Below are 22,652 nucleotides of genomic sequence, written 5' to 3' on the forward strand. Positions count from 1 at the left end.
ACTGTCAAATTTAGAATTTAGAACTCTTATGTAGTATTATGTAGGTTTATTAGGTATATGATTAAAGAAAAAGCTGTATTTAATCAGTTATTAGTTAAGCGTTACTGTTAATGAGCGTTACTGAAATTACCATTTTTTTTTAATGAAGTGTGGGGCCACAATGTTAAAGACCAGAATCTGCCATGGCAGAATTCTGAATTTGTAGGCCTTTTATTTGCGTAAATTTATTGCTAGATTTTGTAAACTTGTATTTTTTTTGTTTCTTCTATGCAAATAAAAAATATTTATTATTTATTATTATTATTATTATTATTATATGAAATACTAAACTCACGAACTTACATATAATTTGTCTTTTTTGTTATATAAATTATAGTACCTATGTAAATTGTTATGTAGTTAGTTTTAGCTTAAGGTATAGGGTTCAGTAGAGTAGCTATAAGCTAGACTGCGCCGTAATAGACCTTAGCAATAAGTTTATATCTTTGTATTATATGGGAAAATAAAAGTCATTATTATTATTATTATTATTATTATTATTATTATTATTATTATTATTATTATTATTATTATTATAATACCTTGACTCTATTTTCGTTCTTCAAAAAAAAAAACTCTTAAAAAGGTTGAAACTATCCCATAGGATCATCAACAACGAGTAGCCCCCGTATTTATTACTCACTGCCAAATGCTACTATGACATTTAAAATGAAATATGCAACATTTCCAATAAAAAAACATCCTAAAAGGGCGGTAAATTTGAATTAAAAATGCGTTGCAAAATAAATAATACTAATAATAATTAATAACTTGTGTCATCGACGGTTGCATATAGTCAAATCGAATTCTTCGCGGTGGAAGAAGGTAACGAATGAGTCAATGGTATTCCGCCGAAGGTGAAAGTGAAATAGAATAACAAGAAATCCGCTTATTATACCATGTCGCCTTGAAGAATATAATGACCGTACAAAGTGTAAAGTTTAGTTCTTTATTAAAATGGACGCTAAAATCTATTTAGCGTGTCTTCTTAGCTTGTTTTTAGTGAATTTCGCTTATGGTAAGTCTATTTTTGTTAAGGAAAACCTCAAGAATTTAAAGTTTATTGACCTACTTGACCTTAGATTGTAAATTATCAAGAGTTTCACAATAATAACAATCTTTTAAATGTAGGATTGCAGAGATGCTTTATGTGCAGATCCAGGGGCGAGCTGGGAAGCTGCAAAGACCCTCTTACTGTAAACGTCACTGTGGTTGAAAATAAGGGCGAAGAGGGGGTGGAAACTGTCCCGTGTGCCTCAGGATGGTGTGCGAAAATCGTCGAAAGTGAAAATGGACCAAAAGAAGGTAAGCTCCAGAGTTTTCACATAGGAGTTTTAAAATAAGAGCGCCATTAGTGACCCTAGCAGCTATTTGCCTTACTCTTGCTATAAGACAGATCTCTTTTAAACATGATTCTTATTTAGGAAATATCCTTGTCTCACATAGAAGCGGCAACACTCCGTTACGTGATGTATCATGCAAAAGCTTTAAAGCGACGTTGCCATATTGTAAAACTTATCCAATAATAAAGGACTATTTTGCTTTTTAGAATATGGTGTAGCTACCCAGAGAACATGTCTTCAGCGGGGTCCTTCTGACAGCGAGGACCGCTGCGCCTACACAAAATGGAACAACAAGATGGTGTACATGTGCTTCTGCAGAGGCGATTTGTGTAACGGATCGAATGGTCTTAATAAGGCGAATATTTTCGTTTTGAGTGTGTTACTGATGGTAAAGATGTTTGTAATTTAGATTTAGAAAACTATTAATAAAAATATTGCTTAATTTTGTATTGTAGCTTTATTTAAATAGCTGGTGCGCAGATCGCCATTTTGGTACAACTTACTGAAAAAAAACTCGATGTCAATCTGTCAGTCAGCCAAAAAAAAAATATGTTTGTGCGTTGAAACTGTCAATGTCAATGCGGTCACACAGTTATCATTGACATTGGGTATGTACCGTTATCAACTGTCAGTACTGAATTTACTGGACGTCGTTCCGATATTTATTTCAGTTTACTGATTCAGTACTGAATGACGTCATAGATGCGTCAGTGACGTCATTAATCTTTACTGGATTGACTGGGGATAAAAGCTACTGTAGGTACAGTAAAATAGTGGGGGAATGTCAAAACTGTCAGAAGTGTTGTTGATTTCTTGAATCTTCTTGTTTACGTTGTGGTAATTATTTTCCAAGTTCAAAACATAATTAGTTCAAAATAAAAGCTATGGCTATGAACCCCAATAATGTAGCAGCCATGATAGTGGCAAACACCGTTTCCGTTTTATTATTAACTGATGATGAGGAAGATGAACTGGACCAAGAAGACTTTTATATTACCCAATTACAGGCTTAAGGACAGGCCCGTATTCGCGTTCCAAATTATTTGGAAAACGTGATAAACCTATATTCCGAAGAGGAATTTAGGATGCATTTCAGATACCTAGGTACAAATTCAAAAGATAATATAGTATACATTACTAGTGAAGAAAGTGATATTTTTCACTCAAGTCCTAAGTCCTAGGACCACAAATTTGCGCTCTTTAGCACTTTAAATTTTTTAGAAAACTCGTAATTGTGCACATACTGCACTGCAGAAAGAAAAAGGCACAAAAGTACATGTGTATTTTACTTTCTCACAGGAAATCTGTTTGTTCGAAAGTTTTATAGGTTAGGTTTTATAGGTTATGTTATGGTTGTGAAAACAGTGCTGAAAACTGTTCCTTTTTTGGAGCAAAACAGCACGCTGTATAAAATCGGAACGACAAATTACAGTAAAATCAGCACAGTACAATCCTGTACTGACAGTTAAAAACGGTACATACCCATTGACAGAACCTATATGAAATGATGGTTGCATACAAACAACGAAGCATTCTAATGACGGTTGTGACATTTGACATTTGAAAGCAGTGGCTAAGGCATACCAATATGGTTAGTGGTAAAAAAAACACAATGTGTAATATATTAGACGGCTTTAATATACATTTACCAAACATTTTCATGTTTATATCTATACCAAGGGGTGCCAGGTCTTAGTGAACCCAAATTGTGCGGTGTCAGGCCATTTTTCACTCGCTCCTCTTGGTTGTACAAAAGAGACTTTTCGTGAGGTATTTGGTTGAAAAACAGCGGTTTTGAATAGAGGTATTTTGCAAGCAGCTTAGCTTCAGGGCCTAGACGTAAAAACGGGTCTGGATAAGCTAAAACAATAAGAAGTGTGATAAAAATCAAAGCTTTATAGTCGTCCAGACAAGTTTTGTTCTTCATACGTATGTTGTGCGAGGACTTTTCTGAGTGATGGTAAAAAATCCTTACCTAATCCGTTACTAAAATCTGGTGTTATGTGTACATCAGCTGATGGCACATGAAGAGGCAATACGCCTGTAAATGATCAATAAATAATAATTTTGGAAATTTTATTTAACTGATTATAATTAACCTCTCAAAGGTTTCCATGATAGGTCAGGTTCTTTATGTATAAAACGATCAGTCCTACTTGAAAATGACGTAGGAAATTGCACGCTATGGAGCTGTGCAGATGGTAGTGGACTGCAGAGGCACACCCATGGATACAATAACACCAGCAAGAGATGATTACCCACCTAAAAAATTGGATTTTTAATAAAACTTATGATGAGATTCAACTTTTAAATATTAGTCTAGCACGCCATGCATAGAATATATGTGTCAAATTTTTAGTCACAGAGGCTTGGAAAATAAAAAGTTCTATATGTATTTCCTTCCGTGACTGAAAATTGACTGTCGCAGCCTATAGTTCGGACATGTCCTTCGTCTTGCACGATGTTATTGACATAAGTCCATCTTTTTCTAACATGACAATTACTCAACTAACTGTGTTTCAATATCAATATTTAGTCAAGGTAATAACTAGGGTAGAGGATACAGTTATTGACATTCTTATAGTTATTGGCACCCTCTTCATTTTGAGTAAATTAACTAAGCCATCTATTAGGCTTAAATAATATTAAATATATGACTGCTTTCATTACAGTTTTCCTTTTTAGCGACCGAGTATTTAAAATGCTAACATTAACGGTTTTTTCTCAGTCTTCAAATGTCTAGCATGGAGTCAGTTAGTGTCGTTATTTTATTGGAATTTTCTGTATACAGGTAAGAACTCCTGCTTATATAACTATGTTTTATTTGATTTTTGGCCTAATTAAAGGTGAGATTTTAAGGTTGTGGTTAACAAACATTATTATTTATAATATAAAACAACCATTTTTTAGTAATAAGCCTTAATTCATAAAAAAAAATAGGTGCCAACTACTGTCTTCAAAATTTTCTAATCCCACAAATATTGTCACAGGTGCCAACATCTCTATTGGTTGTACCGGAAGATTTGTCACAGTAATTGGCACTATTTTTAAAATTGTGAATATTTTTCAGCTTTGTCAAAGTTTTAGCTATAAGTGAAATGTAGGTATACAAAAACGTATAAAAAAATTAAAAAGTACTTAAATAAATAAATAGGTAAATGAGCTAAAGAAAAACTAATTGGATTAACTTCTTTCTCCTGCATTTATAAATTTACTTTGTTTTTATGGCTACGTCTTTATTCTTTGACTTTTTTTTTTTTTAATTGAGCCTTTTTTAACCCCTTAACAGAAGTTTTAGTTAAAATATACAATAAAAAAAAAGGTTTGAGTGAGTAAACTATTTATTTCTTATTGCATATTATAATTAAATCTTTCTCGTAGGGCTTGAAAAAGGTCGTTCAATTAAAAAATTGAAATGTAACGCAATAAAAACAAAGTAGGGTTTTATTTATGACCCCTAATACCCAATCTATGAACTAGTTTTAAATATTTATTACCAGAAAGTTAAAAGGGTTTTTCTAAATTTAAAATAAAAAGTTGTATGTATTACATGATTATACTCGCACATATATCCTAAGTATTGTAATCCTTTAATAATTGGAAATCAAATATCTAATAATTTTGATATAATGCGTTTTTTTTTCAGCTATGCCAAAAACCCTCAGTGAAAAATACTCTGAAGCAGATCTGCAAAATGCCATTCAGGATGTCCAAAAAATCCGCCGCTCAAAAACATAAGATTCCAAGAACGACTCTACAATTTTGGCTCTCAAATAAATTTATTAAAACTTCTCCCGGACCAACTCCAATTCTTTCGCTTAAAGAGGAAAATGATTTGATACTTCGGATTCAAGAATGTCACCGCAAGGGGTTTCCTGTGCAAAAAGAGGCAATTCAAAGTTCCGTCAAGCAGTTTTTGGATGATAATCCTCGAGAAAATCCATTTAAGGATAATTTTCCGGGAGATGGGTGGTATAAGGCATTTTTAAGGCGCCATGTAGACGTAACTGTAAGAAAACCTGAAGCTGTAACGGCAGCTTCTTCCCGCGTTAGTGAAGAAAATATTAAAAAATGGTTTGGGGATATTTCAGACTACTTAAAAGAAAAAAACTTTGAACATGTATTGCATTATATCCTGACAGAATTTTCAATGGAGATGAGACAAAATTTCTTCTTTGCCCCCGAAATAAAAGGGTCTTAGCTCCCAAAGGAGCAAAGAACGTTTATGAAATTGACTGTGGAAAAGCAAAAAGTTCAATTACTATTATGTTTTCATTTAGCGCTTCTGGTATAGTTCCACCCCTAATTATTTACCCTTATTGCTTCCAAGGATATTGGAGATTCTGTTCCTAAAGACTTTGCGTTTACAGCCACTGATAGTGGTTGGATGAAGAAACATATTTTTATAGAATATATTTCCTTTTATAACCATTTACGAGATCTATAAGTGGAGTTTCCAATAATTTTGTTTGTGGATGGCCATGCGACACATCTGGATAGGGAACTTAGTGATATTTGTACCAAGTTACAAATAATATTAGTGGCGCTTTACCCCAACGCAACGAGGATTCTTCAGCTGGCAGATGTTTCTACTTTTAAGCCTTTAAAAGGCGGCTGGAAGAAAGGGGTTATGCAATGGAGGATAAATAATCCAACCGAAGAGCTAACTAAAAAGCATTTTGCCAAAATCCTTAAAATGGTGATTGATAGCTCAGTTCAAAAAGATATTATTGCTAATGGATTTAGAGCGTGTGGACTCTATCCTTGGAATCCTAATGCTATAGATTTTACTAAATGTTTAGGGGGTCAAAAAGAGAATAGGGAAACTATAGACAAATCTGCTTCTAAAAACATCGACGCATTAACTTTAGATTTTACAACCTTTAAAGAAATAGTTTGAAGCTTTTGATTGTTCCAAAGAAGGAAAAGATCTCAACATTATTTATAAACTTTCGATGGAGTTTATTAAAAAGAAAACCAGCACAAACCAAATCCACAACACTTCATCTATCGTGGAAGCAAATGAAATGTCGGAGCCCTGCGTTAGCAATGATTTAGAAACAGAATTAAGTCAAGAACAATGTCACCAAACAAAGAAATATTTTAAAGATGTAAAAGAAACTAATAAAAATCTCAGTGACTTTTTCCAAATAGAATGTTCTAGAAATAACTTTCTTGGACTTGGAGAAAATCAAACATTTCAACAAAAAAAATATATTTGAAGACTGTTTTGACTTTCAAGAGAACATAAAAGAAGATAGTCAAACATTGGAAACATACGTGGTATCAGAAAGTGGAACCCTTGATCTTGCCAGTGTGGAAATTCAGAATTGTTCGAGCCCATCAACTGATTCTTTAAAATTAATCTCGCAAACGGTTACACAAAAAGACATCGTAGACGCACCTATAATATTTATTAAGGAAACAGAAAGTAATCCTATGTCCCAATATTTAACACATCCCGCCACCCCAAAATGGAAAGGAAAAATACTTCCCGAAAAAGCTTCATTTATTTTATCGTCATCTTCATGGAAACAATTTAATGACAAAAAGGAATCAGAAAAAAAGCAGAAGGAAACTGATAAAGAAAATAGAAAACGAGAAAGGGAATCAAAGAAAATTCAAAAAGAAAAGGATCTAGAAGAAAAGAACAAAAGAAAAATTGAGAAAAAAGAGCCTGGAGTGTCAAAGAAAAGGAAAATAAATGTTTTATCCGAAATAATTCTAAAGCCGCATAGGAATTTACAAGAAGAAGATTTGCCTGATTTGAAATCATCAACCCGACCAAGAGTATTAAATGTTACTTGAAATTTATTTAAAGATACTGACGACATAAGCCCTAATAGCAGTTCAACTTTTAAAAATTGTTTAATGTTAGGTTCTAGCATATCGTTTAAAAATCCCAGTTTATGTAGTAGCATGTGTTATTCTTGCACCCTAAATTTTTTAAGTTGTAACCTAGGAGTTAGGTGTGAAAAATGCATGAGAGCATATCATTTTCCGTGTATTAAAAAAACAATTTGCATAAGTCAAATTCAAACATTTTTACATGTATTACATGCCTGAAAAAACACCAATGACATGTTTTAGTTCCTATATTTACCTAAGTGTACCTGAAAAAGAGTTTTAGTTAATATCGTTGTACTGATTCCAAAGACAAGCATATGTTTTATTTTTGTTATATTTACATCTTTGTTTTGCTTTAATGTTTTGAATAAATTTCTAAAAACAAAATAGCTGGTCTTTAAGTTACTATACAAATAGGTAGGTAGGTATTATTTTTAGTTTTATATAAATATAGTAATAGGTACCTAGGTATTTAATAAATTTTTACACTTTAATTTCAAAATGCCAATAACTGTATTAAGGTCATGTCAATAACTAGGTAAAAGATGCCAATTACTATATTTTTGGACTTAAAATCATATTTTGTGGTTTTTATAATTTAATACATGAAATTATTGTAGTTTTATTTAATAAGTTTTGTATAGCTTGTAATAGCATAACTCACCAAGTACTAAATAAATTATCCAATTAAGCCTAAAATTGAAATTTTTATAGGCAATTTAGTTGAAATATTTGCTTCAGGGTGCCAATAACTGTATGCTTTACCCTATTATGAAGATTTTAAGACTCCGCCATTTTGTTTTTTCAGTTTCGCTCTACCAATTATTTAAAGTGATAATCTCCTTCTTTATCGTGCTTGATATTATTAATATAATTCCTTTTTTTTCTAAAGCATTGTTTTATGAAAAATACCAATATAATATAACGAACTTATGACGATTTCAAGGGCAATACTGTCAATTTCTAGTCAAGGAGCCTTGGAAGCTTCACCAATATATTTTTCCAAGCGTCCTTGACTAAAAATTGACAGTTTTAACCATGATATGCCTGGCACACTAAATATTTTAATTATAATTTCAAATGTAAAAGAAAAATGCGCGGCTGCCTTAGATTGCGATCTACATATAAAAGTATGACGTCACTGACGATTCAAACAAACTTATATAAATTGGAGTCCTCTTACATACAATATTATGAGGTTAGAGGGAGTTGATCTACTTAAAACATTTATCAACACTCTTGTACAATATTCCCTCTACCTATCATTGACGCATTAACAACCCCTTGCAGATTCTCTTTTATTTTAATTAAAATGAGATCAAAATCGTGCACATTGTTCAGATTATTGAACAAGATACAGTATATAGCGATAAAAAGCTCCGAGCTTTATTTATTACGTCAACGCATACATAACATTCCTTTTTCTTGCTTATGTACTTTTCGCAATATTCAAGAGTCTCTTCAGGATGTTATTTCAAGTGTCTGATGCTATTTCGCAGTATTGTTGGTCATAAAATATATTGTTGCAATGCATAACCTATATTTATGTAATGTTAAGAAGGTAATATAGTGTGAACATAAAATAAAATAGTTTATTAAGTACCCTCAAACCTGTACAAACTTAAAAATGATCTCAGTTGCAAAAAGTACATCTGACGATATAACATTGAAAAATTGAAAACACAGGTATAGTCTTCTTTGCCTTTTACATTATGTATTTATTGCATTACACTGTCTTCCTGTTAACACATTGATCTGAACATTTAAATCTACTCTTATTGTAAACCGCGTTGTAAAAACTATTAGTTTTCTAGTTTGTCGTTAAAAAAGCGAGGTATTATACCCACTTACTATTAGAAATAAACATGGTTCTCTTGTAACTCATACCAGTGTGTCATGTCTTCCTTTAAACATGCAATCGGTACGAAATAAAGTTAATGAACTGTCTGTATTTTTACATTACCATATCGTACTTACTTGTATTGAACAAGGAAATAAATATTTATTTTTTGTGTATTTATAGCCCTCCTCGCTGTAATGTCATAGATTTTTTTAACAGATTAGATACCCTCGTTTACCTATTAAAGCAAAGATTATGATAGCTGGGGATTTCAATATAAATTATTCATATGCAGCCCTTTCATCATTTAATTTAAAAATGTTAGTAGAAAGTCCGACCCGTTAACATGTATGTCATGTTAACGGGTAACAAGTACTTTAATAAATTATTTCCGTATAAACTTCACTAATTGTATCTCTAGTGATACTAGGGTTGCATCGTCGGCTCTATCAGACCATGAAGCCATATTATCTATAATTAATTTAAAAATTATAAATTCTGAACGAGTAAGAAGAGGAAGGATATGCATATAATAAAGCACGTTTTCTTTAGATTAAGAAATGATTGCATTAAAATTAATTGGATTGAAATTTATAGGTCATCCAATCCTCTCAATAGTCAGTTTTTTTAAGAAGCATTTTCTATTGAAAACCTAATAAAAAAAAGCAAGAAGACATGGGTGACAAAGGAAATCGACCTTTCGTCAAGGAATATCGGGTTTTTCCATATATTTTTAGGAAATATAGCTCATCAGAATAAGAGAGAACTGAAATAACTTAACTAAGCATTTAGGAGAATATATATATTCTGATATTTTATAACTCTTAAGAAATGTAACAAATTCATTTTATTGTTATCACACTGACGTAAACGAAATTAAAACAAATATTAATTTCAACTAAAAACAAACACTCGGTAGGTATTGATGGCATATATCAGTCAAGTTATTCATGAATCTTCCAGATTTTGTAGGGTAGACCCACTAACTTAATAAATATACCTGGACTGCCAATTCAATGAAAAGTAAATGACCACTACTACGGGGCCGCCATTTTGCGTGATTGTGTCCTTTCGATGTTGGTCACTCTGACAAATTTTATGTTGTGCCAATTATAGGGAAACAAAACAATTAAAGTAATAAAAATAAAAATATAGATGATTTTATGAGAGTTTGTAATTAGCAAGGGTTTATATAGTAAAAATATATTATTCTATCAACAACTCTATATATTATTCTATCATAAACAAAACAACAAAGACATACAATTACAATAATTCGGTTTTAAGAAACAGTGAACTAAATACCTTTAAATAAAGATGGTGATACATTATACACGTACTAAATATACTCAAGCGTCGTTTACAAATCGCCAAAAACTAGTCAATCCGCTATACTCACACGTCAAATGTCAACGTCGTCAAACTTCATTTCCGTTATTTCATATATTTTTTGTTGGCAACACTAAAAATGTTCAGAGTGACCAACATCAAAAGGACACAACCACTATAAAAATGGCGGCCACCAGGCAGTGGTCATTTTTGAGTATCGTGGCCATGTGCATTAGCAGTCTAGGTGTATTTATTAAGTTCGTGCGTAAACCGGGGACAATTGAAACAGAGTACAATGGAAACAGCCGCCATATTGGTAGTATTCCGCGATTCAAACCGCGCGCCCTTATAGCAAACGCAGCGCTATTAGGAGCCCCGGGTCGCTATCAGTCGGACATTAATAATTGTCCGTTGCATTACAGGTGTATATTCTCGTTAACGTAATTTCCCGCTTGCGAAGTAAACTTTTGCACTAAACAACAAAAAGTGACACAACATATCGGAACGTAAGTATGGAGCCTCGACCATTTTTATTAGATAAATTGACATTTCTTTTTCTTTAAGGAGGACCGGTCAAATTACTACTGTTGTCCTAGTGTTAAAAGATATTTGAGTGTTTACTAAAAAATGTATTGCGGGGAAGATTCAAACAACTAGCACAGGGGACGATTGAAACATGTTTCAATTGTCCCCAGAATAGTATTTTTAATGTCATTTATTATTGTGTGTGTTTTGCTTTGTAAATGGTAACTATTTGGTTTGTTTTAGGATGCCACGAGTACGAGTGAGAAAAACAGAAAGGGGTTTAAAGCCCGTTTTGGTTTATGAAGAAGCCTATAAAGATGTTATTGAAAATAACACGTCTATAAGATCTGCTGCAGCTAAATTTGACCTGCACTACGTGTCACTGAGTAGATTTATCAAAAAAAAAAGAAACAAGCAGTTGAGCAAGGATCTGTTATCCCAGTCACGATGGGTTATCATTGCATGAGACTAATATTTGACAAAGACCAGGAAAAAAGCATTGTTGGATACATAGTCAAAGCGGCGCATATATATTACGGGTTACCACCTGAAGAAATTCGGAAATTGGCCATTCAATTGGCTGTGAAATATTCGTTGAACATGCCTGATACCTGGAGACAAAATGCTATGGCATAGGGATGCCGCGAGACACGAGACACGAGATGTCTCGTCTCGTCTCGTCTCGTCTCGAAGCCATTTTATCTCGTCTCGAAAGCATTTTATCTCGAATTTCGAGACGAGACGAGACGAGATAAAAATGTTCGAGACAAGGCGAGACGAGACGAGACGAGACGTCTCGATATATGTAAAATGCTTCTAGTAATAATTGGTAAAATTGTCATTAAAATCACGGAATAGGTTTTAATTATTTTTTTATTTCCCCATTATTATACTAATGGGCTTACGATTTGTGTAACAGGTGGTGTGTGGATTGGAAAAAATATCGTTAGAATTTAGGGGTATGTTTATTTAAATCTCTTGGACCAGTCACGTCTGTTTTTATTTTAGCTGCGCATTTTTTTTCAACTTAACGTTTTTATACAAGGTGTGTCATAAAACGGTGGGCTTTCTTATTTTAAACAAACATCATATTTTATTATATTTTTTGAATTTACCAAAAATTTAAGAATATTACCTGCATTCACCGGACGGAACAGTTGCGTCACTGTTACAAAATTATATCGAAACCCTCCGAAAAATGGTAAAGTCCAGTGCAACGATATATTAGAATGGTCACCCGTCAAAACACCAGCATTCCACCTGCCAAACAATGTCATCCAGCTTCTATTTACATTGTTTGAGAAGTAAAATGCTGGTGTTTTGACGGGTGACTATTCTAATATATCGTTGCACTGGACTTTAACTGCATTCATAACGTGTCGATTTGTCCCTAGAGTTTTGGTTTTGCCACATTTTGCAATTTGCTTTATAATTATTATTTAAAGAGGCTCCTATTTAATAATATATTCACATACATGTTATGTTTTTTAATACCTATCTTTCGTCTCGAACAAACAAAATCGAATGATACTTTGTTATCTGTTAAAAAAGTCTATGAAAAATGTCGACGTCTACAGGTAATATGTTCAATACGATTATTGGCATTTTTGTCCTAAAATAAGTATTCCTATATAACCTTCTAAGCCATGCTTCAAAGACTGTGTACTTAATTATGGAATAAAATAAATATAATAAATTATTTTAGAATAAAAAAATATAGAGCCAAACAAATACACAAATTTATGTTTAATATTTTAATAGGTACATTATAGTTATTACATTGTACTCTTCATAAAGAAATAATATAAATTCTGAAACTTAAATATTAAAAATACGAGAACAAATTAAGTTTACGTTAAATAAATATATTTTATAAACAGCAACAAATAAATACATTTAAAAAACAATATAATATAACAAGTAAGATATAAGTATAAACTTGAATGGGGTGCTCATATAAATATTTTATTATTAAATCTTAAAAAAAATCTTTCCCAACATGCCTACCTACCCAATTAATTTAAAAATCGAATATGATTTTTTTTAACTTTCATACTTAACTACCTATAATATATGTTTATTGTTTATGGGGGTCTATTAAATTTTTAAGTTTTATCCTGGACTTTTACATAGGTATCAGAACTTTTCGAGACAAAACGAGACGAGACGACACGAGACGAGATAAGGTCTTGTCTCGACGAGACATAAGCTTGTCTCGTCTCGTCTCGAAAAATATTTGTCTCGAACTTTCGAGACGAGACGAGACAATTCTTAATCTCGTCTCGTCTCGTCTCGTGGCAACCCTACTATGGCAGGTCTCCAATCCCCTGGATCTCTGGATTTATGAAATGCAACCTAGAACTTTCAATCGGCTGCGCTCAAGCCTCAAGTCTTTCCAGAGCAACTAGTTTCAATTTCACGAACGTAAAACTTATTTATGATAACCTGGCTAATCTAATGGATAAGTACAAATTTGAAGCAAAAGATAAATATAATATTGATGAAACAGGGGCAAAGACGGTCCAAAAACCTAGTAAAGTTGTTGCTGAAAATGGAACAAGACAGGTCGGCGCACTTACATCAGGAGAGAGGGGAACGTTGGTTACCATAGTTTTAGCCATCAATGCTATTGGTAACAGTATACTGTCCATTTTTATTTTTCCTCGAATAAGATACAGAGATCACTTCGTCCGTGACGGTCCAGAGGGTGAGTTCTTGGTATACTTTAATTATTTTCAAAAGCATGCTAACGCTTCAACCGAAAACAAAGTATTGCTTTTACTTGATAACCGCCAGTCGCACATACCTATACGATGCTTGGATTTCTGTAAAACAAATGGCATTGTCGTCTTGTCATTTCCCCTGCACTGCTCGCACAAGTTGCAGCCTCTGGATCGTTCTATCTACGATCCCTTCAAAAAGGCTTTCAATTCTAGCTGCGACTCTTGGATGAGAAATAAGCCGGGAAAAACGATGACAATTTACGACCTACCCAGCATAGCTAATTAAATTATCTCTACCGTTGGCTCTCACGCAATCAAATATTATAGCTGGATTTGCTTGCACAGGCATACATATCCCTTTAATAGGGACATATTTACGGAACTAGATTTCGTACCTTTATAGGTCACGGATAGACCAGCTCCTAATAACATGACATCAAATGCCACTGAAGTTATCCAAGAAGCACCTAGGGAAGATCCTCTATATAGAAAAAAAAGCTCTTGCCAACATCACCACAAACGCACACACCGCCAGCATCACCAAGCATTCGCATTGCTCATGCATCTCCTAGTTCTACGCATACTCTGTCAACGTCATCAAGGGTTCCTATTTTGCCAACATCGCAAAAAAGCCAAAGGCTATATTTTCGTGCAATGACGTAAGACCAAGCACCTCGCAAGCTGTAATTTCACCAGAAACCGTTAGACCGTTGCCGAAAGCGCTCCTTAGGAAAAACAACTGGTAAACAAAGAGTGAGGAAGTCTTCAGTTTAGACGGACACACCAGAGAAAAATGTTATCCAAAAGGAATATCACGCAAAAAAGGAAAAACAAGTTAAGAAAAAACTGACTGAGTTAAACGAGAAATCAAAAACAACTATTAGAAAATCCAAGAAACCCAAACAACACCAGAACAATCAGCAACAGAGTGACAGCGACGAAGAGGAGGATTGCTATTGTCTGGTTTGCTTGGAAGCATATCATAGTAGTCGCCCGGGAGAGAAATGGGTGCAGTGCATTGAATGTCGTCATTGGTCCCATGAAGACTGTACCCACCAAGAAGAACTATTGTCGTATGCCACAATTGCCTTTCAAAATAAATATTTTATATTGGCCGTTTTTCAGTAGAATAAACACTATTTTCCTTTGTCTTAGTGCTGTTTCAATTGTCCCAAGTGTCCATGTCTGTCTGTTTCATTCGTCCCCGCTACGGGGACAATTGCAACAACTTGACAAGTTAAAGTTAAAGTTTAAGGTAAATAGAATGATATAAATGGAAACATAATGGTATACACTTTTTATAACTAACTTCGTAATTTAGAAATTTTCGATAGATGCGGAGAAAAAAATACAAGATATAGAAATGTTTCAATTATCCCCGGTCTACCCTACTTGTAGAGTTAGGCAATATATCATAAATGTTTCTTTTGACAAGGAAGTTTTTCCTGATAGTTTATGCACGGTTTTGGTGAAACCTCTTTTTAAAGGCGTTGACACTAATCATCTCTCCTGTTTTCCATCGATCTCATGCTTCCAACTCCATCAAAAATAATCGGAAAAATTGTCAGTTAGATGACTTTATTTCTTGAAAGGCATCACAATTTATTAAAGAACAACCAGTTTGGTTTTCTGGACGTAAACATTACTGGTGATGCAGTTTTTAATCTTTTGGAGAAACTTTATTTGGGCTTAAACTGGGGAGCGGTGATATTTTGTGATTTCTGACTCTACGGATCTAAAAATATTGATGCAAATGCTAGTTTGCTATGGACTTTTGCTAGACAACTGGTTAAAGGCCAACACAGGACTTTATCTGTGCAGGATATCGATTGTGGGTTTCCCCGAGGATCGGTTCATTGGCCTTTATTGTTTCTCATTTGCATCAGCGACCTAGCGTCTTTTAGCATATTGGATCCTATACGTTATTTGCTCATGACACTACTATTCTATAACTAGGAACAAATAACACTATATTTTGGAAGAAACAATAAATATTAATTAAACTTATTGAGAATTGATGTGACGCAAACAAGCTTTCTTTTAATATTACCAAAACTAATATTGCGATTTAAGGCTCTTTGAGCGACTTTCGTCTCTTTTTAATTGCATTCGTGACATTTGCTTCTCAACTATATATTTGTATTAATATTTTTTTTTATAACTCAATGTTGAAAAACAATAAAACATACTTTGATTTGATTATATCTACTTAAAAGTGAATGCCATATCTAAACTCAATACTATCGAGACCTTGCAACAAATTTTTCGTTAAACCTAACTCGTTAGAAGATTACACTATAAATGATCTAATTTCTACAACTAATGATGCAACGGTTGCTCCGGAGGACACCAACAAAAGAAATTTCGACCAAATTTATACGTGAGAACCCTTGAAGAACCACTTTTTCATGCGACTACCGAATAATAATCTTTAGATCACCTTCTAATACAAGAACATTTTGCAACGGCACGAGGAACGTTTTTTAACATATTTTGAACATTGTTAATTAATAATAAAACAGGATTTTTGATGAGTAATTCATTTATCATGACCTTAATTGTTACACCTTTCAGTTTAATTAATTTTTAGTTCATTAAACATCTTTTGATGGTATTTTTCTATACATGCTTTTCTTAATATTTATAATTAAAGAATTTAAAACAAACAAAATGTAAGGCGTCCACCGACATAAATGTGTTTATTGGGAATACAATTTGGTATATTAAAGTTTTTGTTTCATAAGAATGTTCTTAATATTCTTTCAGATATCGGACTTTGAAGTGGGTGAAGAGTTTGAAGATTAATCACTACCTTGGGATGCCACTGCATAAATTGCTTAAGATTTTTAGAATATTCTGTGAACCTATTTAAGAAATACACTTCTGGATAAAAAACTTATTGTTACATGAGAATAATCTTAATGATCTTTTAGATATTGGAGTTTAAAGTGGGTGAAAATTTTCAATATTTACCACTAACCTGGGTTGCCACTGCATAAATTGCTTGATATTTTCCAAAATATTATTTGAATTAAGTTAAACCTTTACCAATATTTTTTAGAAATACATCTTTGATTAAAGAACTTTATGTTGCATCAGAATATTCTTATCAGTCTTTTAGATATTGGACTTTGAAGTGGGTGAAGCATTTGAAGATCTATCACTACCCTGGGATCCCACAACACGAGTTGCTTCATACTTAATTTTACGCTTATCTACTATTAGAAACGGCGTATTAAACGCCGCCTGTGTTTATCAAATTTAGCTTACTTCGATAAGTGAAGGCATGAAATATATTTAATGGTGACCAGCATTAGATTTAATTTAGCATTAGAAATGGAGATTTATTGATATAATAATACTCATAATTTCCATATTGTTAGATAAAAATGAAAAAAAAAAAAGAAACAAACTTACTACAGTATATTATATATTTAAGTAAATAATTTTAATTCACTTATCAAAGTAAGGTAAATTTGATAAATACAGACGGCTTATCTGAAATAAGTAAACAGAGCATCGAATATTAGAATTTATTGAAAATAAAAGAAATTATATATCGGTTTTTAACATTACGCACTTATTTATAGCAAACTAAAAATTAGACAAAAAGGAAACTGTAAAAATGCATATTTTTTTTATACAATTAATTTACCGAGTATATTTAATATAGGTACTTAAACTTTCCAGGTATTTTCGCCATAAGTCCCTTAATTTCACACCGATTTTTATGAAAGTTAGATCACGGGAAAGGATTTTTTATTCTAAGCAAAAAATATATTTACAAAAATTTTTGTCAATGCAATAGTTTTCATGTTAAGAGAAAATAAAGAAAAAATTTCTAGGAACAACGTATTTTTGTCATAACTCCCTTAATTGTACTCCGATTTTAATGAAATTTAAATTGTAAGAAAGAATTTTTTATTTAAAAAAAAATATGTATCTTTACAAATTTTCATGAATCCAATAGTTTCCACGTAAAAAAAAAATTAAAAAAAAAACTGAGATACAAATTTTTTGCGCCATAAAGGGAATTATTTATATTCATTCAATAAAGTCTAAAAAAATTGTTTTTGCTACAATTCCCTTAATTTCTCACCCATTTTCATGAAAATTAGATCATAAGAAAGGATTTTTTATTCCAGACAAAAATGTGCCTAAAAAAATGTCTTCGCCATAAACTAAATCAAGAAAATTAGATCATCAGAAACGATTTTTAATTCCAAACAAGTAACGCATATACCAAAATTTCCATTAACTCGATATTTTACAAACAAAGAGAAAATCGACAAAAAATGTCCAGGACCAAAGGGCTTTGGTCATAATTCAGTGGAAGTAATTTTACTACATAATGAACTCCTCTATTCATTCATATTTATAGTCAACGCAAAAGACATACCAGTAGGGCAAGCACAGGTCCTGGGTGTGCAACTCATTAGATTAATCTTAATTCTCCTTTAGTTAAAAGGAGCAGTCAAGAAAATAACTTGCCTGGCGTGTATATCAATGAACATCAACGAGTACGTATTTCCTTGCCGCACGCTCCTTTACCGACCCGGTATACTAAATTACCATGTACACACTCTAACTTTTATGTTTGGCGTACGCTCCTTGACCCACCACCATTATGTACTGTTAATATAAATTAAAATTAAGCATTGGTCCTAAGACAGAACGTCGTCGAACGTATAATGTGTTAGGGAACGAATGTCTAAGACAAAGAAGAATATATATACATAAATCTTGGGCATTTTTACGTTAATATTCAAGCCAACGAATTACCCAAGGTGAATCCACATCCTCATCAATAATGATTATTTCAAAGTAAAAGTTCTTTCAAAATGGCCGCCATCTTGGAATAAAAAAATCAATTGAATAGTGTGGCTTGCAAAACAAAATGGCGGCACGTTTTTAATAATTTGTGCAATGATCCAAGATGGCTGCTGATGCTATCCATAGATAAGGAAGCTGTCAACTTGCTTACGTCACATGGGAACTGTTAATAAAACGTGGACAGTCAGAATCATTATGAAATAATTAGTTTGTATGCAATTTGTAACAATTGCTCTTTAAAATAACGAAATTAGCATTCACTTCCAGGGAACGCCATCTTGAAAATTGTGAAAAAAAGTGGCGGCCATTTTGAATATATTTATATTTTTTCGTTATGGACCGTACGACTTCATAATTTTTTAAAGACTTACCATTTTTTATCTATGCCTTACTAATAAGAAAATAACACAAAATTTGACACATCCAGTCTAGAACTATATAAATTATAAATATTTCATATTACTACTTTAGCAGGAGGGATACGAGCTGCAAGAATAACAAATCTTTTATGAACGAAAAAGAACTACCGCGTACCGCATTAGATTGGGGATATCTTCGGATGCTTTGTCCCCTCTTTTACGTTAGGTACTACCCACTATGTTATTGGCAAGACTTGTGAACTTGGAATTAATGCATAAATGAACCATCACTTTAGGACATGATAAATAAAATAAACGACTTTTATAAGTTATCAAACTTTTAACTCATATATCACAGTCAGTTTCCATACAAACACCAGGTGCACTTTTTTTAAGTTAATACATGGATGATCACGTGACGTAAAGGGTGTAGTTCCTTTTGTGTGTTACAAGGATTATTTAAAAGTAATTATTTTTTAAATTTTACATTCGGATTGAAAAGCTAGAGACATAAGACGCTTAAATGTTGTGACCGTTTGTACCATTTTGAATTGTAGGAGGAACCTAAAATCATCACGTGACCACGTATAAAAAAATATGCAGTTGATCATGTGACCTGAGGGGCGTGGTTCTGTTTCTTACGCGGATCATTAAGAAGAAAATGAGTTGCAGCCTATTAAAAAATCATCAATTTGCTCATAAATTGAAAAATCCTTGATTGGATCCTCGAATATAGCCCAAGTCAATTTCACATATTATTAGTACGATTTGTGTCTGTCAGCCAATATTTAGGAAGAAAACTCCAAAGAAAAAATGGGCAACAAGGAAAGTTATCAAACGTTGTTAGTGGGGCACGATTGTATATTATCAGACGATCCCTGCGGACTATCTGAGTAACTCCCTAACGCTCCATGGGGGACAAGATTGATAAGAGGCTGTAGAAAGATGTTGGCACTTAATCCCCATTTGACTATTACTTATTAAAAGGTATTTTTGTAAATGTTTAATTTTTTTAGTAAAGTTTTGTTAATTAATACAAGTATGTGAGTAGAAGATCCTTTTGAGTAACCCTCTTAAGGATCTGAAATCTTAGACCAACGCCCTCTATGTCACGTGACTATTCATATTGTTATAAACAAAGGATCACGTGAGTGAATCTTTTTTTATGTATTTAAATCCTTTTTTTATTTATAATCTTACCAAGAAATTATATTTATCAGTTAAACTGTTCATAATTAATTTAAAAATTCATCAGATTGTCTAAAAACGTATTGAAGCTCTTTTAATAACCCTCATTATGCAAAACCACAAACTTCGTGTCACGTGATGAACGATCTATTGCCACATATACGGTCACGTGATGATTTTGTCCACGTTAAGCTCCTCAATTCAAAATGGCTGCCGAAAACAAATATGAAAGACAAAAGTTGCCGTATTTATTTCTACGAGATGAATCGACAATTCAAAATAAATTATAGCCCCTTTTTGACTAAGTCTCTTAAGCAATAAAATGCAACTCCCATAGCGTCACCTGACCAATCATATGCCGATAAACAAAAGTGTGACGTGATGATTGTGTCGCAAATTAAGCTCATTCCACATGTTGACTGGACAATTTAAAATATCCGCTGGCTAGCACCAAAGAAAATAATAGTAAACTAGTATAAACTAGTATAGTTTATTTTAATTCGTTAGTATAATTATCTTTGCTAGCACTGACTTATGAGGGACATCAAAAGAGTTGTTATTAGAAAAACGTGTTTTAAAGTTCTGGGAAACATTGCTAAGCATTTTCCTAACCTTAAATATTGTGACTCTTTTAAGAAACTTCCGAAATATCAGCGAAAAATAACTGCAGAGGTGCGTAGACACGCGAACAGAAAATACTTTTACATAATCCATCTGTTCTGCACCTGGGAATTGATCAGGCAGATAATGTTCATTTTATCGGACCGGGGGAAGTATTTGGTACCGCTGTAATCGCATGCTTCAATTGGGTGAGAGATGCTAAGGACATATACGTAAGCGTAATGCTTTATTTAACTATTTCACGCTGAATTTTAATTTCGTTCAAGCAACCTGCGCAGTACAAGATTGGCAGTCGGATTTTCATGTTTTTCGAATGCTTCTGGATAATTTCATGTCTGATTACAGGATACAAGTCAAATAATACGATTGTTATTGAACATCCCAAAATCGTCATATAGTATGTACGTTGAATAGTGTAATATTTATGATTTTTTGCTTTTTTTTTTTGAAGTATGCTTTGATATTTTGGATTCCTGACTGTATTATTTTAGTACTGCCTTTAGGAATTTTGCCTGATTACCATTATTTTATAAAGTTTATTATGGTATTTCGGTGCTCCACCCTACTTAATTAAATACGGCGATTTCTTGAAGATTTAGAAACATCTGCTCTCTTCTTATTATTGTTATTTCCAGGTACCTCTAAAAATAATGACGATGATCATAATAATAATCCAGACCCTATTTCTTATTCATGCTTTAAGCCTGATCTTTTACATTGTACCATTTATGTTAAATAACGGAAAGCATAAGCTGTGGCTTTGGAAGATCGGCTTGAACAACCATTTTCCGATTACCATTCATTACTCCAAGACATTATTTCCTGGGATGCGGTAAGATTTTTTTAAAATAATCTGCAAATGACTTATTGGCCATTTTAGCTGACGAAGGGAAACCAGACAGACCCTTTGAACAACTGATTCTCGTTTTAACGATGATCTTGGGTCGCTTATGGAAGCTCGTCATCCTAGCCTCAATCATCAGGGTCATCTCCATTACGTCACAGTTCAAGGAGTATTTTAAGCAGCTGGAGACTTTTATCTTGCGCTCTGGTTTACCCAAGAAATGCCCAGCAGGATACTTTAGTAAGATTTCGTTTATTGTCACAGCTGAAAGAACCATTGTAGTCATTGAACCTGCTTAAACATGCATGAAAAAAATTATTGCATTCCCAAGTTGACTGTACCTTGAACCGATGACGTTATAGCGAAAGAATAATAAAACCACTTAAAATTACGTTGTTTTTTTTCAGATTTTACTCGTAGTACCAGCTTCACATCTTTGACGAGAAACGCATTGCTAGATGTAAGATTTTGGTATTTCTGAACAACGCTATTGCTATTAAGGTAAGTGAGGTCCAAGTGTACGCATGTGCAAGCTTTTAAGTGACAACTGGTGATCAAGTGATAACCAGGACAACTAAGGACTATTAAGTTCCTTTTACCCCAATAACTAGTCAACAGCTTCGTTAGGTCTGGTTGGGTTTACAAGAGTGACGTAGTAAAAAGGTTTTTTATGACGTCATTTGTGTGATCAAGTTAACCGGACACTCTCTGCTTATTGCTCTGCATTTAATGCTTAGGAGGATCCAGTCATTAAAATCCAATCCCTGTCAAGAGGAGCTTTCAACTTATTTTACTATACAGATAATTGTGTGTAGTTAAAAAAACTTCTTAAAAAAATAATTTAGACTGGAGATGTGACAGTACCTCGTCATTCTAGCCTCAATAATCAGGTCATCTCCATTATGTCACAGTCCGAGAGCAAATACGAGGAGTATCTAAAGCAGCTGGAGACTTTTATCATCAGCGCTCTGGTTTACCCAAAAAATGCACAGCAGGATACTTCAGTAAGATTTCATTTATTGTCGCAGCTGAAAGAACCATTGTGGTTATTGCACCTGCTTAAACCATGCATGAAAAAAATTATTGCATTCCCAAGTTGACTGTACTTTGAGCCCATGTACAGTGAACAACTTAAAATTACGTTATTTTTTCTCCAGATTT

The 22,652-nt window shown here is 33.1% G+C and overlaps 2 protein-coding genes across 2 annotated transcripts; one reads left to right on the forward strand and one right to left on the reverse strand.

The window, feature by feature from the left end:
* Positions 1–883: 883 nt before the first annotated feature.
* Positions 884–1,829, forward strand: LOC126738489 (uncharacterized). The gene is made up of 3 exons (XM_050443853.1): positions 884–1,057; positions 1,171–1,344; positions 1,589–1,829. The coding sequence occupies exons 1-3, from the start codon at positions 997–999 to the stop codon at positions 1,789–1,791; spliced, it is 438 nt and encodes a 145-aa protein (XP_050299810.1). The 5' UTR covers positions 884–996; the 3' UTR covers positions 1,792–1,829.
* A 1,170-nt stretch (positions 1,830–2,999) lies between these two features.
* On the reverse strand, positions 3,000–19,018 carry LOC126738928 (uncharacterized). The gene is made up of 4 exons (XM_050444413.1): positions 18,851–19,018; positions 3,482–3,644; positions 3,358–3,423; positions 3,000–3,242 (listed from the first exon to the last, which is right to left on the reverse strand). The coding sequence occupies exons 1-4, from the start codon at positions 18,851–18,853 to the stop codon at positions 3,028–3,030; spliced, it is 447 nt and encodes a 148-aa protein (XP_050300370.1). The 5' UTR covers positions 18,854–19,018; the 3' UTR covers positions 3,000–3,027.
* Between the last annotated feature and the right edge of the window lie 3,634 nt (positions 19,019–22,652).

The sequence above is a fragment of the Anthonomus grandis genome, chromosome 7 (assembly GCF_022605725.1).
Source record: "Anthonomus grandis grandis chromosome 7, icAntGran1.3, whole genome shotgun sequence".
NCBI lineage: Eukaryota > Metazoa > Arthropoda > Insecta > Coleoptera > Curculionidae > Anthonomus > Anthonomus grandis.